General features: G+C 31.8%; 1 protein-coding gene across 2 annotated transcripts in view; it reads right to left on the bottom strand.

Annotated features, from left to right (window-relative positions):
• Positions 1-4,826: 4,826 nt before the first annotated feature.
• Positions 4,827-18,720, bottom strand: part of LOC131073842 (aldehyde dehydrogenase 1-like) — a 60,762-nt gene continuing 46,868 nt past the window's right edge. Inside the window, exons 8-10 of one of the 2 annotated variants that reach the window (XM_058010354.2) lie at positions 5,547-5,684; positions 5,379-5,440; positions 4,827-5,245 (exon numbers count right to left, since the gene is read on the bottom strand). In XM_058010354.2, coding sequence (XP_057866337.2) covers positions 4,972-5,245; positions 5,379-5,440; positions 5,547-5,684 — 474 coding nt within the window. In that variant the 3' untranslated portion in view covers positions 4,827-4,971. The remainder of the gene's footprint in view (positions 5,246-5,378; positions 5,441-5,546; positions 5,685-18,720) is intronic. The other variant, XM_058010355.2, reaches the window with a different exon arrangement.

Genomic DNA, 18,720 nt, shown 5'->3' with positions numbered 1-18,720 from the left:
ACAAAGGTTTATTTTAAGCCTTCTAAGAATCTATGTGCAACTACTTTAAGTAAAACACTCAAATGCAAGTTGTATGTTGTTGATTATCCTCCTAGTTAAGCTAGATGAACAAGATATGATGTTTTACTTGAAAAACCCTTAATTTAGTTGAGGAAATGCATGAAATTTTCTCAAAATGAACCCTACACCCACAAATGTCAGTAGTTTTCAAATTTTCAAGTCTTGGACATTCGGACCTGCAAAGTTGTTAGCTTTTAGATTATAAAAATTCCAATTCACCCACTAACACAACATAAGTGCTAAAACTGCCACAAAGTGCTATCCCAACAAGCAAAAGCGCTATCCTAAACAACAAAAGCGCTAACTTGGAAGGAAAACACACTATCTTAAGCAACAAAAGCGCTAACTTGTGGGATATCCTACTGTTTGAATGCGTGAATTCATGATTAAAAGAACTATTCTATTGAAAACAGGCGCTAACCTAAGTGATAAAAGCACTTACTCAACAAATGCGCTGTCAGATTTCACATATGCGTGAAACTGACTTACAAAAGCGTTAAATTGATTTCACAAGAATAAGACAAGATATTAGAAAAGGTAAATACGCGGCCTGCGCCCCATGGTGGGCGCCAAAAATGTTGAGGTTAAAGATGAACTCCAAAGAAATGTCTTGAAACTTGTTAGTCCATCATAAAATATAAAAAAGGAAAGCTACATGAAACTTAACTTCAACCAATGAAGTAACATGAAGTAAATGAAATAAACAAGATTATACCTTTCAAAATTTACACCTCATTGTGTCCTAACTCCACTGTTCCTAGTTGTAGATGTTTTTGCTCTCACACAAGCACAAGTAGCTTCCAAGATGGCATATGAAGAATGGATTGATAGTTAACTGTTACTATGATATGCATATGCAAATGATTTAAGCTAACATGATATTAAGCTATGATAAGAATTCTAAAATTGCTAATTGCTTCAAATTTAAACTCACAGATGCAAGATGAAAAACTCCTAGAATGACTATATGATTAGCTATTAGTGTCAAAATGGCTTAGGAGACCTCTTTTATAGATTTTTGAGTGCATGAGCTTAGGTGGTAGAGATCAACGGTCATGATTGAATCTTGCGAATTGGATGACTATGAGAAAAAGGTTGAAGGTTGAGAGAAAGGGGAAAGGAGAAGACAAGTGTCACTCATCTCACCTTGACCGAGTTGAAGACTTGAAAGGATATAGGATAGTTGGAGAAGATGTAGGAATGAGAGGACAAGTGGACTCAAGTCCTCCTAAGATATAGGGATGCTGGAGAGAATATAGAAGAAAGCTAGGAAATATGTGTATGTACACAATATTTAATTTATTTTGGAAGTTGGAGATAAGTGGCTAATAAATGATTTTATTTTATTTTATTTTGTTGAATTAATTTAGCCACATGATGGATGAGTTGGCAAAGAAGAAGTGATGTGGAGAATGAAAGGTGAGTTGGAAAAGGGATTAAATAATTAAGAAATTATTTAATTAATAAGACAATAGGATAGTAGATAGAGGAATAATTAAATATTAGATATTTAATTAATTGATTAGAAGAAAAGGATATAACGAATTAATTAATAAAATATTTCAATTAAATTAATTAATAGAAAGACATGAAATGAATTAAATAAATTAATCTTTTCAAATTAACTATTTAATAGAAGAATAATTATTAAATAAATATAAAACATTTATTTAATTGCTCATAGACAATTTTATATGTATACAATCGTTGTTGGCAAATGCACACTCCAATGAGAAATTGTAGGTGATTGAAGGTATTGTCATTGATGGTAACCTTACAATCCTATGGCATCGACAGACACCGGCACAGGCACAGACACCGGCAGCGACAACGGCAAAGATGTTTACCGGCACCCTGGCCGACAAGATTTTGTTTATTGTATTTTGTATTTAATTGTAAAATCTTTTTGTAAGCCGATAAGGAGAATTGTATTAGGACTCATATAAGTACGAGATCTTGTAAATCATTTGTAAGAAGTGATAAATGCATGGAAGGAATGTAATAGGCAGATGCGAATATTAAGGCAGATTTTGGATTAGGGTTTTGAAGTTGTATGAGCTTAAACCGGTACTGAACCTAACATAGCAAATGCTGAACTGAAGCAGTACATGACATTGGATCTACATAATCCACTTTTGCAAGTTAGTGGGACTTCCTTTTTGTATTTAAGCAGTGAGCTTTAGGCAGTTGGCCTTCCTGCATGTGCAGGCCCCTATTGTATCAGTAATATTCACTTATTGGTCAGTGAGCGAATATTGTGGGTCACAAATCCCATTGAGGTTTTTCCCATACCGGGTTTCCTCGTTAAAATATTGTGTTATGGTGTGCTTTCTATGTTGTGTTTACTGATCTTATTTACTGCAATATTTCTGGTTTATCGGTACACTGTTTTGGCATGCAATTCATTTAATAAGTTTAGAAAATCCATAAGAAGCAACAAAGACATTGTGGAATTATCTAAGGGAGTCTCTTCTTTCTTCTTTTTATTTTGTTCCTGCTTCATTTGTGTTCTTTTTAAATCTCTTTTGATGTGTATGTGAAAGATTTTAGTTTATTTATTTTTGGTTTTATGGTTGGAAATGAACACTTGAACCTTGCCTTTGGCTTGCCCCCTTTTCCATGTATCATAAATTAATAGTTTTCGATATAGGTGCGAAGTGTTTTGAGCTAAACCATTTTTCTCAAAAGAACTATGTTGGTTGGAAGTTTGACATAGTTTCAAACTTTTACCTTCTTGTGCCATTGTGGTCATAACCTCACTGTTAATTTGTTTCCCTTTCATAATGATCTAATTCCCATTTCATTAAGTTTCCCTATTTCTAAAATAATGGTTTCATAGGTCACTTTGACCTTTTATTTTAAAGTCAAATTAAATATATCATATTTGTTAATTTAATTATTTAAAAATTCAAATTATGATTATATATTGATTCCTTAAAGCAAGATATCCTTCTAAGATGCATCTTTGACAATGAGGAAAAATGCGGTTTTGACAATGAGAAAAAAAGTTCATTTACATCTTCAATAAGTATTGAACTTGTATCATGCATACATTAAAATAATAAATAAATCAATGCACTAATCCATGGAAAGGTAGATTGGGTATCTCTAGGGGATATCATATTGATAGATATTGTATCCCTAAATTTAAAACTAGTATACCTATATTTAAAAAAATATATGTAAAATATGCTGAGAGATCTCTTATAATAGTAATAGAAGAGAATCATCTAGAAAATAAATGTTCTTCTAAAATGCTAAACACCAAGAATACAAATCCATTAAAGTCCTGCATGCAAAAAGCTGTGAATCTAGCTGGAGACAAGTGGTGAGGGTTCTACTTTATTTGGAGTAATAAAATAACACCTCAACAAAAGCTGAAACATGACATATTTCATGCATTTACCTATCATTTGCATGTCAAATTGTTTTTAAAATGGATTTTTGTTTATGGACATTTTGATGTCATTGTAGATGCCTCTCGATATTTGGCTAGTAATATTTACTATTTTTTGTATTTTTTATATTTTTTATAAATATTAATATACAAATGCTTGCAAAGGTAATAGGAGATTATCTAATAAAGTGAAATAATATGAACTTTTTGTTTAAAGATTGAACTCCAAACAAGATAAAAGTTTTCTTAGATTTAAAAGACTACTTGGTTGGTATTAATTATTTTTCAACAGTACACCAAATGTGATATTATCTAATATTGAGTTTAGATGTAAAAGTACTAGAATTTCTTTCATAATATTGAAAATATTTTGGTGGCTTTGGAAACCTTATCAAGACTGTGGAAAATGTGAACATAGATGAATATATTGGTATTGATAATGATGAGTTAAATGTGTTTCTTCATTTCTTACTAAGATATCTGATAGGTTTCTCGGTGATCATTATGGATATTCAACAAACTTGTTTACCAAGTAGATATGGCATGTGATTGCTCATCTATATATGGAAGGAAATAGTGGTAACAAGTTAAACTCATGGTTACGATTCTTCTCTAGATAGAATTCCACTCTTTTCTTTAATTTATTGTGTTTTCATTTAGAATAGGTAGCAAAGGCAATGGAAAAATTTAGATAAATCTTTATGTAGACTAATATTGAGCATTTGCATTTTGGGGTTGGGATCAAGGTTTAACCAACAAGATAGATTCATCATGGCTATATGATTCTTCTCTAGATAGAATTCCATTCTTCTCTTTAATTTATTGTGTTTTTATTTAGAATAGATAGCAATGACAATGAAAAAATCTATTTAAAAATCTAGATAAATCTTTATGTAGAATAATATTGAGCATTTGCATCTAGGGGTTGGGAAACAATTCCTTTCTATAGGAGACCTGTGTGGAGGTAGAGCTTGAATTGGACTAAAATCTATATTGTGATATTCTTTGTTAATATTTATATATATATATATTTTTAATGGTTAGTTTCTTTATTAGAAATGAATTTTTGATAATTAAATAGTCTACAAATTAAATTCAAAAGCTAGAAATTTCATTCTTAAAAATGTTTTTAAATTGTGCACATAATAATTTGAATCATCCTCAATTTAATATTTAATTTTTTTTAAAAATAAAATATTTAAACTTGTTTATGATTCATTATTAATTTTCACTTGTCTTAAACTAATTAAATACACAAAGAAAAACGTGTGCACCTCAACCATATGTTTAAGAATTCAAAACTTTAATTCTATTTTGGTGTACATGCAAAGAGGTTATAGAGTATCTTGAAATAAATGTTAAGTAGAGTAGCATATTATATACACTTCCAATATTTTTCATGTCTATAATTCAAATTGATATTATTTATATTAGAACGAATTAATAAAATATATTCAAATATAATAATGTTTAATTGAATATAAGAGTGTTATAATATAGATTTGGTGGATTTATCATAACCATGGTGACTCTTGAAGTGGAGTAATAACACACTTGACTTGTAAATAACTTTCAAGACCTGCAAGGCCAAGCTCTCTTCCAATTCCACTCATCTTATAACCTCCTAATGGACAATTGAAACTACCCGCATAATAACAATTAATCCATATCCTTCCAGCACGAAGAGATCTAGCAATTCTATTAGTTGTATTTATGTTGTGTGTGAGAACTCCAGCTACTAGACCATATATTGTTTTGTTCCCTCTTTCTATTACTTCTTCTATAGTCCTGTCAAAAAATTCATAAAGTACAAATGAATTTGAAAGAAAAAATAAAATAAAATAGTATGGAGGATAAAAGTAAACAATCATAATGGAACATTAAAAAATACTATTAATAGATTAATATTATACACTCTTACTTGAATTTTAAAATGGACATAACTGGTCCAAATATCTCTTCTTGTGCAATTCTCATATTATCCTGCATTGAACATAATAATGCTTTTAAAATAAATTATTTATTAATAAAAAACTAATCAAAATAATACTTTTAAGTTATATGTATTTGTTAGATATACACAAAATACCTCAACATCAACAAATATTGTAGGTTCAATATAAAATCCTTTTTCACCCAAAGAATTGCCACCTATAAGCAATTTAGCTCCATCATCTTTGCCATATTGAATGTATTTCAATATTTTTTCAAATTGTACCTTTTCAATCTACAATAAAACAAAAATATATATTTTAATATAAATATAAGTAATGTTAAGACATATAATACATTAGTGAACAATCCACACAATACATACTCCTTTACATTCATAATGAGAAAATTAGTTGTCTATACGAAATCAATGTAATCTTAAAATATTTATATTTAAATGGACTTTTAAAGAAATGAATATAAAATATTCATAGGTATAAATAATAATAAGCACATTAAAAATGTTTGTTAGAAGACTAAATTGATCTGCATCCTAAACTATGGCATTATATTAAGAGGAGTGCTTGCAAGCTAGGGGGATTTAAAACCAAGTTTCAACTCCTCAACCTATAAATTGTGTGTGAAGTTGTTTTAGGATTATATAGTGTCTTATGAATCTTGATTGTTTTAGCATAAGGAAAAGATTGATTTAAAAAAAAAAAAAATTCTGACTGGTGATATTGGCATGACCTGCCCTCCAGCTCTACATGAAGCATGTTTGACTTAAATCTTTGAACTAATGAAGAAAACATTGATTGTTATTTAGAACAATGTGAAGTGATTAAAACTATTGCATGGGTGATGACTTCAAGATACATTTCAAAATAATTTTTAATTTAGATTCATTGGCTATGGGAGGGAAAATCCTTGAGAATGGTGGTTATTCAATGACAAGAAATAAGGTATCCTAGAAAAATCTTGGATGGTAAAACTATGGGATGATTTCAATGGTATTTTAAATTTTGAACAAGGTGAATTGTAAACTAAGGGGAAAGTGAAAATTAGTGATGAGGAATTTCTTAGAGCCATGTATGAGTTTAGGATCTAATATGTTATAAGAATGATGAGAGTTTATCCAAATATTCTTAAATTCCAACTAGACAGAAATGAAGTTCTTAGGAATGTAGAGGGTTTTTCTCCTAAATTTAGAGTTATTTTCTTTCATGGATAAATGGATATTAAAGGATGATACTTTGCATTAAGTAAGATTGGAAAGGAAGGATACACTGATATTTTTCATCTCTTGAAATTTAGCTTCATTATTTTATATTTTCTATGGTCTTGCATGACATAGTATGTTACAACTCATGTTTTTTCATGTATTTCATTTTGGCTAAGATATTTAGAATGCTTGGGGAAGTGATTAATTTCATGAGCACATGATAGCTTAATCTCATACTATCTATGGTAGATTTATTATTTATCATGATTTGGAGCATCTACTTCCTACAAATATCAATGTAACAATGGATAATAGGTTTTTCATTAAGCTCTAGATTATGAAAAAAACCTTTTTTAAATGTTGCAAAATAGTTCATATCAGTAAAGTTGTCTCATTTATGTTAATAAAGGAAAGGTTCTATATTAAAAGAATAATATTTGGAAGATTATACAACTATTAACCTTTTACAATTTGTATCCATTAAATAAGTCATGAATGGTTCTATTATAATGATTTGTATATACCTACTCATAAATATTTCAAAGAGAAGATATTATATTAAAGTATGATAGGAGTACACTATCAAAGGGATAGATTTGCTATAAATGAATATGAATAAAGTGGAATAATTAAGTTTGGGGCAAAAGAAGAAACTAGGGTAAGAGAATAGAACCTCTTTTTTCAAGGGTTGTCAATTTCAATTAGAGACATGATAGTTGAGAACGAAAGAGTAGGAATTTAAATTTGTTAATTATGAAGGAAATGGTTTTAGAGACTGTTAATGTAGGATCTTGGAAAATAATAAAATTTATTATTTTCATAGAGGATACATAAGAATCATATTTTATAAAAATGAATATTTATTGTTGGAATATTATAGACATTAATGTCCCTAGAAAGAATTATTATGTTAAGATGTTTTAATTAGACAAAATTTCTATTTTGTAATTCATCTAGGAAATACTCTTCTTATTCTTTCAATTCTCTTTTGGGAAAATTATAGATTAGATGTCCTTACAAAATAATTCCTACCATAGGGTTTTTAGGGGCCTTGATTGTGTTATGGAAGACATTATTTTTTGGTGCCTATTTTTGCCAATGGAAAGAAATGGATGATAGAATCTTTCGAAAGTTTTGCTAAAAATACTCAAAGATAATTTTAGAATGTGTTCTCATCTTTCTTATCCTAAGAAAAATGTATGGCGAGAGATTTTTGAATTCATGGCTAAATTTGAGGATCACATCATTCTTAATGGGGGGATTTTATTGATATCTTATTAGTAAAGGATAAATTTGGTGGCATAAAGTTCAAGTCTTATTTTTCTAATGTTTTTGATGATTTTGTGCATAGATGTCAATTATATGATATAAAACCATGTAATGATAAATATTTGTTAAAATGATAGATTTAAATATTTTTATTATATTGTTGAAATAATAGATCATTTTTTGGTTTCTAATGAATGGCTCCTCTATGATTGTACCTTTTTATCTTTTTATTTTGCCTATTGTGGACTTCAATCATTTCTTCATTTGATTTGGAGACAAAGGTTGATAGTCATCGATAAGTAAGTTGACCATATTAGAAATATTTTTGAAGTTGGAAAAGAAATTGATTTGGAGAACATGTTTATTGAAGGTAAAAATAGTTATAGTTTTGGAGGATGTTTTTCAACTTGTTCAAAGGGATAGCCTTATAAACACTCTTCTTACAAAACATGAGTTCTTGTTGGATCAAAAAATATATTTTATAGAAATAAGAAATTCATTTGAGGAAAATATATCGTGATATGTGTATTAAAATATCATGATAGACATATTAAATAATTTCATGTAGCTACTAGAGAAATCTAATAAATACAAATATTATTTCTTCTTTTCTTGATATGCAATGATCTTTATTACCTCTAGTCTTGGAAATATTAGGTGATTAGAGGTGGAATTTTCTCTAATCTCTTAAAGGGGGATGATAGGGATAGGTAGTATGATCTGATGCTATTGGAATGAATTATGAATATGTTTTGGTTCCATTTTTTATAGATGAGGTATTAGCTACAATCATGACATTAAAAGGGGATAGTGTGTCAACTCTTGTTTTGGTCTACCTACTATTTTTTCTTAATATTTTGGGGATATTATTGGTGATGAAGCTATGTTGGATGTAAATGAATATGAATGGTTGGATTACTAAGGATATTGTCCCAATTCTTGCTTCCTCGTTGGTATTCAAGAAGTGTTGTTATTATATAATTTATTACATCATATTTAATCATTTCTTATAACTAATAGTAGTTGATCAATTGCTTCTATTCAATGTAATTCTTATCGTACTTATTTTTTTATTGCTCATTTTATAATGCAATAACATTTCTTGCTCATTTCCTTTGATCATGTTTTATTTCTCTCATTATGGTATCAAACTAGATTTCTTTCCTTTTCCTATGTAATGAAGGAAAATAAAGGACGTGAGATTTATGGAGACATAACAAATGGTGTCTAAATTCCAAGTGCCTATGTATATTAGTGACCTTCATGGAGTACACTAAAACTAGAATGAATAATAGAAAGATAGAGGAGTAGATGCTTCCATTGGAAGAAGAAGAAAAACATTAACATTGAAACCTTGTTGTAAATGAATAAGGCATGGGGAGAAATGTTATAGAGTAGCATGATTATGTGTGAGAATAACATGTGTTTTCTAGTCGATTAAAGGCTATTGCTAGGTATGAAATCGATAAAGAAAAGAATCATACATGTTATAACATTTTACATGTTGAAATCCATTGGATTTGTGCATTTCATGGTACATACCACTATTTTGAAGGAGGTCATTCAAATAGGCAAGGCCCTAACAAGATCATACCCTTATTCTCAAGATATAATTTTTTTCTAGTATGCAAAAGGAGATATCTACAAACTAAAAATGCACTACACATCCAATGTGGAAATGGTGTTCTATAATTAGAAATGAGCTGCTAGTTTGTAGAATAAAAGGCCTTGGATATATTGTAAATAAAAAGGAATGTATGAAAAATTTGTATTTTTGATAACAATAGTTCTAGTATATGTTTTTTTTAAATATAGTTTGTTTTTTTTGGATAAAACACATGGAGTGTATAATGTATTAATAATAGGATAATATAAGGTATGGGTACATAGATAAAGAAATTCTACAAAAAATGGGAGAAAGGCTGAACCATTGAGGCAACATAATATAACTAGACATGAGTAATATTCCTGTAGAACCTCTAGATTTAGACTCAAATATACATAGGATTGAAGAATCTAATATTAGATGTGTGGACCAAAGACACAAGATAGAAGAAAATTGTTAAGGATCAACTCTACAACAAAAGCAAAATAGCAAAGAGAGGCTTCATCAAAGAAGGTCCTTAGTGAAACTTGGTCACAATTGTGGCTAAGGCTAAGAAGAAATCCATAATCTTTTGCATCTTCCTCATAGATATCCTCATTGTTTGAATAGAAGATATGCATGGGTGCATAGTTATCATAAGCTACCCAAGATTTGAAGAGGTTCCATGCCTCCATTTTATCATTCTTGCTCTCCCATGAAAGATTTAAAACTTCACCTAAAGAGCTCGAGATTAGACTAATATTTATCCCACCCAAAGCTTGAGCTACATTTGGCCAATACTGATTAGACACCAATTTACTAACCACTATGTAGACCTAGTCTAGAAATGGGACTGTTTGGATCAATTGGGTGAAGAACTCAAAAACCTGACCATCATGGATATGAGAATCATCTTGATCAGTGTTGTGCTTGAGGATAAGATAAATTGCTTCCTAAACTGGCTCTTCCATGCTTCCCAAACCGACACATCCTCAGAATGGATGAGCCAATGACATTGATGATCTAGAGACTCATCTTCACAATCACATGAAACACCAAAGGATGTTGACATTGTAGAATGAGTGATAGACCAATTAAGATGCACAATGAGGCCCAAAATGGAAGCAAACAATTAGTTGTTAAGTATTGTAATGGCCTGTGTGATTGAAAGACACTTAAGGCCAAAGGTAGAGGCAAGAAAAGAGGCATATGAGCCTTGATTGCAAGAAAATCAAGGAGATGCACACATGTGTACATCGTATCCATTCAAATCCACCTTTCTTAGAAAAATGTTGACTGACGCATTACTAACTATGTAGAAAAGGGTCAAATCTTTTAAAAGATCAGCCATTCAAAGAGTGAGAGCAACAAACACACTAATGTATCCCCGAGAAAAGTGTTTCGATAGCACATGGGCTTGCAAACGGGTAAAGTAAGAAACTAAAAATGTTTGAGATGAATACATACAACATAGAGGCATGAAGGATGAATAATAACCACCGATTTGAAAGGGCCAAGAGAATTTCAGGGAGACTACACTATGCATGATGAGATTCACTAACAGAAGCATACATTGTAAGATTAACCGAATGTACTAGTCTAAATCCTAGGCAAGGTGGTTGAAGACACATGAACTTGCAAGTTGGTTGGGTCATAGTATGGTAAGAGAATTGAAATATGAGAATCATGCAAGGAGGGGAACAAAAGAGTAACTTTGAAAAAAAAAAACATTGAAATTGATGTAGTTAGCCAAAAACGGAAGACAAAAACCTAGATGAATAAAGAGAAAGTTAAATATGCTTAGCATCCTCATTAACTAATCAGGAAAGTAAGGGATCCACCAAAAACTCAGAATGATTGAAGGATTCCTCCACAACAACTTGGGATTAGCCCCTATTTGCCAGCACATCTGCAAATTTGTTTGCTTCTGTGAAGAAATGAAGGAGATGGTTATAGTAAAAAGAATTGAATACAATCTCAAGATTCTTGCATTAATCTTTGAGTTAGGAGCTTCTCTTCTTCTGAATGTAAAGATAATAATTTGGGAATCCTCTTCAATGATAAGATGCCTCACCTTATACTTCATCGCTAGTTTGAGACATGCTTCTGGAGCTCTTGCTTTAAACATTTTATTCATGTCATTGGGAGCTTTAGAAGAAAGTGTTGCAACAACCAACTCCATGGAGTCTCTAAGAATACACCCAACCCCTTAATTCAAGGGTTTTCTTTTGAAGCCCCATTAAAGTTCAATTTGACAAAATCTTTATCAGTGGGATACATTTAATTTATTTTCTATTAACTTTCTTAAGAGAATTGTTAAGAAGACTCCTTTTGAATGGGAGAGATATAATATTCCATTTTAAGAGGATCCTATTATCCTCAAATAAAAATAAAGAGTCCATTTTCTTGTGTTTGATAGTATATACATTTACTAATTTTGAAATTGATTTTTCAATGTTCAAGAGAACAAAATCTAGAGAATTTCTTTCGTTCTTAAAGATGTGCTTGTTTCTTTCCCACTAGATGTTCTAGATCGAGATGGATGGTGCAACCTTCCAAATCACAACAAAGAAAAAGTTTTGGTGGAGAAGAGACCATGATTCAAATACTTCAAACAAATCAGAATGAAGATGGGCACTCCAATGAAGTTTACCTTACAGCCATGATCAATAGGATTGAGCAAAGGGGTAGGTCAAAAAGTAAGTGATTTCTAGTTCCATATTCTAAATCACATAGCACACATTTCAATATAGGAGCAATCCCTAGACAAGAGCATCTATGACTAGTTAAAATCTTTCGTTTTAATGCTAACCAAGAAAAGGAACCTAGCTTAGGAAGGCCTACATCTAACTAGCAGAAGGAAAAACATCTTGTCTTTGCAACTTGTCTAGGATTTCTAATCATATTGTATCCTTGTTTGACTAAGTAATTAGCCAAAGTAGAGGGAGACCAAATAATATAGTCTTGAAATTCTTTAAAATGCACAAACCTTTGATTGAGTTCCCTTTGTAGAATGATTCTTTGATTTATATGAATAGGAGTAATGAAGAGGTCTTTCTAGTGAGATGATCTCAACCCATTGCAATCTTTAATAACAAAATAATCACTCACTTTGTCACCCCAAGCTTCTTTGAGGAGGGCCTTTGATTGATCTAATGAGTCCACATTGTTTAGGGGAGGAAAAACATTCCAAGAGTCCTCTCCCAAAATAAGGCTCTCCTCCCATCATGAATGACCTAGGTTAAGAAAGGAAGAAATATCTTTCTACAATCAACCATAAAGTTCCACATTTGGGACCCCAAAGGTAGATTTAGGGATGTGAAGATCCTTTCGGGGTCATTAGTGTCCAAATATTTTGATTTCATGGTTGTTGCCCATTTAGAGTTGTGGTTGACAAACATTTTCCAAACCATCTTTGTGCTTGACACCCCATTTCTATGTTCCATATTATGGATACCTGGCCCTCTAGCAGATTTGGGTGTAGATGCCTTCTCCCAAGATAGAAGATGGAGTTTTCCTTTGGGGTCTTTATTACCTTTCCAAATAAATATCTTAATTTTAGATTTAATGTTATCCCAAACTCCCTTAGGATTATGAAGAACTGACATGATGTAGTTAGGGATGGTAGTTAAGACAAATTTAATCATGAGAAGTCTACCTACTAGGGAAATACAAGTGTTTTTCCATGATGAAACTTTATTTTAGATTGAGTTTGAAATGGTATCCCAAAGTGATCTTTTGTTTTTCCCTACAAAGTGAGGAATGCCAAAGTATTTACTTGGGAGAATTCTTGTTTAAATCCAAGAAACTCTGATAACCTCTAAGATACACTTGAAGAGTAGTTATGAAAAAATATCTTTGATTTGGTAGCATTAATTTTCTGACCCGTGACATCACAATACTTCAACACTAATTTGATAGTTTGAGCCTCTTGCAAAGTGGTTTCTCTAGATAAAATTGTATTATCAACAAATAGGATATGTGTAAAGGTAATCCTGAGTGAGGGGTTTTGATTCCCCTCTACATCTGAAGGTGGTGTTTAGTAGTAATATATTTTCTAAGAGCTTCATCCAGGATGATGAATAAGTAAGGAGATAAGATATCACCTTGTTTGATTCCTTGGGACAAAGATAAGAAACCACATGGTTGGTTATTAATTAGGATAGAAAATTTGATGCTTGAAACACATTAAATGATCCATTTACTTCATTTGATTGAGAATATAAATTTGATAAGCACTTGCTCTAAGACTTTCCAGTTGACTCTATCATATTCTTTTAACATATCCAATTTTATAACTATGCTTTCCAATTTATGTTGTTTGATAGCGTGAAGAGCCTCATAGGCAATCAAAGAACCCTCAAAAGTTTCCTTTTCAAGTACAAATCCTCCTTGTTCTTCTGAGATGATTTTAGGAATTAGCTTTGCAATTCTGATTGAAATGGCCTTGGTAAATATCTTATAAATTGTATTGCAAAGGGAAATTGGTATGAAATCAGCAAAGGAATCAATACAACTCTTTTTAGGAATAAGAGATAAGAAAGTTTTGCTGAATTTTTTGAGGATATTACCATTCCTTATAGCCTCTTCAAGAGCTGGCTAGACCTTGGGGCCCACATAATCCCAACATTTTTGGAAGAAGAGGGCACTTAGTCCATTCAAATCAAGAGCATTGTCAAGGGACAAAGAGAAAACCACTGCCCTAACTTCTTCAAGGGAAGATGGTTTGAGGAGAGTTCAATTATCTTAATTAGATACCAAAGGAGGGATGCTAACATAGAGATCACAAAGATCATTTACTTGTGATTCTATATCCACTTGGAGAGTTATAGAAAGGTTGGTTAAAAATTAGACTGTCTCAAGCTGGATTTTGTCATTTTCAACTAGGAGGATATCAAATGAATCCTTTGTTTGAAAGATTGAATTCTTGATGGCTCTTAGTTTGGTTGAGGAATGGAAGAATTATTTATTTCTATCCCCATCTTTGAGCCAAATTTCTCTTGACTTTTGGCACCAGAATATCTTTTCTCTATAGAGAGCCTCATCATAGGCATGTTGGATTCTTTTTTGTTCTTCATAAGAAGTTGGATTGATACCTTTTTCAACAATTTTTTCATTAACCTTGGATAGCTAGTCTTCAAGAATGGCCTTGGAGGAAAATATATTTTTGAAAACTTGTTTGTTCCATGGTTTGATGTGTTCTTTAAAAAACTAGACAAAGTTGATACATTTTGGAACCCCAGATGAGAGGGGGAGTTTTGTCACCAAAATTTGAGGAGATGAAGGAAGGTCAAGTCCTTGAACCATATTTTCTCAAACTTGAAGGAGAACTTAGGTATATGATAAGCCCTACCAAATTCTAAAGTAATTTGCAATGGGAAGTGATCTGATCCAATGAGGGGCAAAATTTCTAAAACACAACAACCATGAAGAGAGATCCACATCGGGTTGATGAATAATCTATCCAATCTCTCAACAATATGAAGGAAATTAAACCTTCTTATCATCCATGTGAATTTTCCATTAGAGGGAATTCAATCCGTGAGATTATTGGTAGATACAAAATCACTTAAGTCCTGCATTTTCTTAAGAGAAGGGACTATTCCACCCACTTTATCTTTCAAGGATAGGATATCATTAAAGTCACGTCTAATTATGATTGGTTCATCCAATTTTTTTGCACATGCCACTGACAAGGAATCCCATAATAGTTTCTTTCAGACTATCAAATTAGGGTCATACACATTGAACAGATGGGAGCAAGTGTTAAAATGTTTGACTTGGACTTGAATCCAATTATCCCTTAGTGTGATTTTTTGAATCTAAATACATCTATCCTTTCAAAATATTTCCAGACCTCTAGAGGCCCCAATAGATGCAGATGCAATGTATTTCCATTTTTTCCACTTTGTAATGGGATAATTATATTACTCATTAAAGAATTTAGTTTCTTGTAGTAGTATTATGTCTACTCCATTAGCCTCAACTTGGGATTTCATGATACATTTTTTTTTAGGGGCATTGATGCCCCTAACATTCCAAGTTAATATTTTTATAGTCTATGTGGAGAGTGACGGGGTCTCCATGGGCTAGGATTGTCGTCCAATGTAGTTTGGATCCCTGCTTTGATTTCTTCCCTTAATTTTTTTGTTTTTTGATGTCTTGTCACCTTTTCCCTTTTCCTTTTTAGAAGGATAAGTAGAGTCTGCAATGGGAGTCTAGTTGATAGCACATGGGATAGGGGACTCAATATTTGAGAGAACTTGGGAGAGGAGGTCCTTAGGCCTATTCTAATGGTCATCTTCTGAGCTTGTGCATAAATCATGAAGAGGAGGTTGTTCTTGTGTAGGAGGGGCCTCCTTTCTGTTTGAACTAGTTGATTCAATAAGCTCATCCACTAGGAATTTAAATTAGTGGACCAAATATAAGATATCATTCCAATACAATTGTTCCATAGTGGGCAGAGCCTTTGGTTGAGATTGCCCGTTTTGGGAAGTGTTGATTGCAGTGTTAGCACGGCCAACGATAGGAGATCCAAAAAAAACTCATCTCTTGAAAAGCAAACAAACGTATGCTCCAAGATTCCAAAAGGCTAGGTCTTGGCTGTCCAAAATTCTTATTCCCAAAAATTTGGTTATTCTGAATATAGTTTTGTGGGTTAAATTTGAGGTTGCATTATGTGAACTCTACTCATGATAGGGAGTAGGATTTAATCTCAACTTAGTTAACTCACCAATTATTTGAGACATTGTTTTCTTAACAACTTCTAAGTTAGACATCAAATGTGAATTTTGTTCCTTATTTTCCTTAGCTTGCTATTGGAAAAAGGTTGTCTATGGGGCCTAAGGTCCACAGATCCATCCTATGACAACCTCTTAAACCTTGATGTGGTACTCTCCATATCACCCTAGCCCCTCTTTGTATTTCATCACTTTGAGATGGTTGGTTATTATCTTGATTGGTGTAGAAGTAATTATCTTTTTTGCAAGTGAACATTGTATGATCGTCTCCTTTGAACAATGTGCACTTTTTCCTCTTTTTGGCCCATCATTCATATGTATATTGGCAAACTTTATCACAATTGAAACAAGTTGCATCATACCTTCTTCTGTTTCCTTGGCCTCCTCTATATTTAGAGTTCTAGTTATCATCTTGGTATCCTTGGCTATTCATAGGACAAGAATTTTGGTTCTCCTACCAGGGGGAATTTGGTAGCCTAATTCATCTATCTCTTCTTGTGTCTAGTTATGATTTGAACAACATGCATTTCTTCTATTGTATATTGGAGTTCTATTTCTAGGATATTTTTAATTGAGATGTAAATCTCATTCTTGATAGTAGGCACAACACATAGAGTTATGTTTGAATATTCTTGTGGCCACTAATGTCTTCTCGACCCTATTGTTAGGACAATTTCTCTGGAGATGCTATTCTCTACCATAATAAGTACACCATATCTAATCTAGAACTCTAGGATTTGATGTCGTGATTTATTGCTATATCACTAGTTTTTTAACTTGATCTTGTAGGTTCTCCAAGATTTCTACATTCTGGTCTCTTTCTAGTAGCCTCCAAGGTTGGGCCTCTCTTCATTAGGCTATAATGATTATATCACTATAATTCTAAAAATTGCTTCCATCTAGCTCAACTCTAATTTCTCTATTTAGTCTAGAAATGAACCATTCAATTCTTAATTTTTTGGTTAGAGGTTTTTCAAATTTTCTACATACCTCTTTAAATTTTTTTATCATATTCTTTAATGGATGTTGCGTCATGTCTCATGCTTCTCATATTTATCACACTTTCATTAGGGACTATTGGTGTCTCAAAGTTTATTAATAATTCCACCTTAACATCATTCCATGTGGCTACATGTTGGGGGTAATGTTTAACATACCACTGTAACTCATCTTTTTTTAGGGACCCCACAAAATCCAACAATATTTCCTTGTCTACAAATTTCCTAATCTTCTCATATATAGATTGCAAAATGAAGTGGTGTTCTATTACATTAGTATTGTCAATACCAAATACTATAATTCTAATAATTGTATCCATTGTTTTAAAGTTTACTCTGAGGTTGTGTGGTGCTTGATAACTATTTACTAGATTGATTACCAGTTTCTTGCTTATGGGTTTATTTTCTCTTACTATTATTACTTTGTGGCTTCTCTTATCTTCCCTTGTCTCTTTCTAATTTTATGTCAAATTATTATTTTCTTAATATCTTACTCCATGGTATCTCTTTCTCATTGCTTGATATTGTTTTATCCTTCTCTTATTATTTCTTCCCTTTTTGTTGTGTCTTTTCTATCTCGATTCTTCTACTTTTGTATCTAGCAAGTGATGCGTCCAAGTTTTGAGGTTGTGTCATTTCAAGACTCCTTTTTACTCCTTGATTTATAAATTACATGTTACTTAGTCACACCTCTTCATTTAGTCCTTGCTTATCTTCTTCTTCGCATAATATTATTATACTTAAATTGCCCAATCTTTGCAAATAGTCATCGTTTATGAATACGATTATTTTTAAAGCTTGCAATTACTCATTGAACCTATCTTCTAAATTGATCATGATATTGTAAAAATATTTCTTGGGGGTTTTGGTAGGGCAAGAGCTATACTGCTACTACTTGACCCTAACAACAATTCCCTCCTTCCTTCATACCCTTCAAAGGTTGCTTGCATATCACTCAGTAACCCTTGCATTCTCTAAAATTGTTAGTTTATGTTTTCAAGGGTATCCTCTTCTCTCGGCAACATTTAATGTTAATTCTTTTTTATTTTGATCACAGGATGAAGAAGATCTTGAAGATAAATTCTAATTCAGAAATTGAATACAATTTAATTGGTTTATCTCTTTTCTTAGATTCCATTCAGGATCTAATAAAATATCATAATTTACATAATGACATTTTCAACAACACTTATTGGTGCACTTATTCCTCCTTCTAATTGTTTCTTCCCTTTCCATTTTTTGTCTCAATCTTATTTCCTTTCCATTAGAGCTAGCCATTGTATTTACTTTTCTTGCTTTGGTTTTCTCCTTGATCTATCTTGAATTCTTGTCATCACCTTTTTCTATGTGTGTGTAAGATTTGGTATTGCATTACACCTATATTTCATCTCATGGCAGTTATTCATTTGGTTTTTTCAATAGTGACATCTCTTCATATGCCTTGTTTGGGTCTTTTCCCCCTTTCCATTTCCCATCCCCTTGGTGCCTAACCGTCTCTCATAGGGTAGATGTCAATA

This window comes from Cryptomeria japonica, chromosome 9 (genome assembly GCF_030272615.1).
Source record: "Cryptomeria japonica chromosome 9, Sugi_1.0, whole genome shotgun sequence".
Lineage (NCBI taxonomy): Eukaryota > Viridiplantae > Streptophyta > Pinopsida > Cupressales > Cupressaceae > Cryptomeria > Cryptomeria japonica.
The sequence above is the reverse complement of the archived record's forward strand: the minus strand, read 5'-3'. Positions and strand labels throughout refer to the sequence as shown.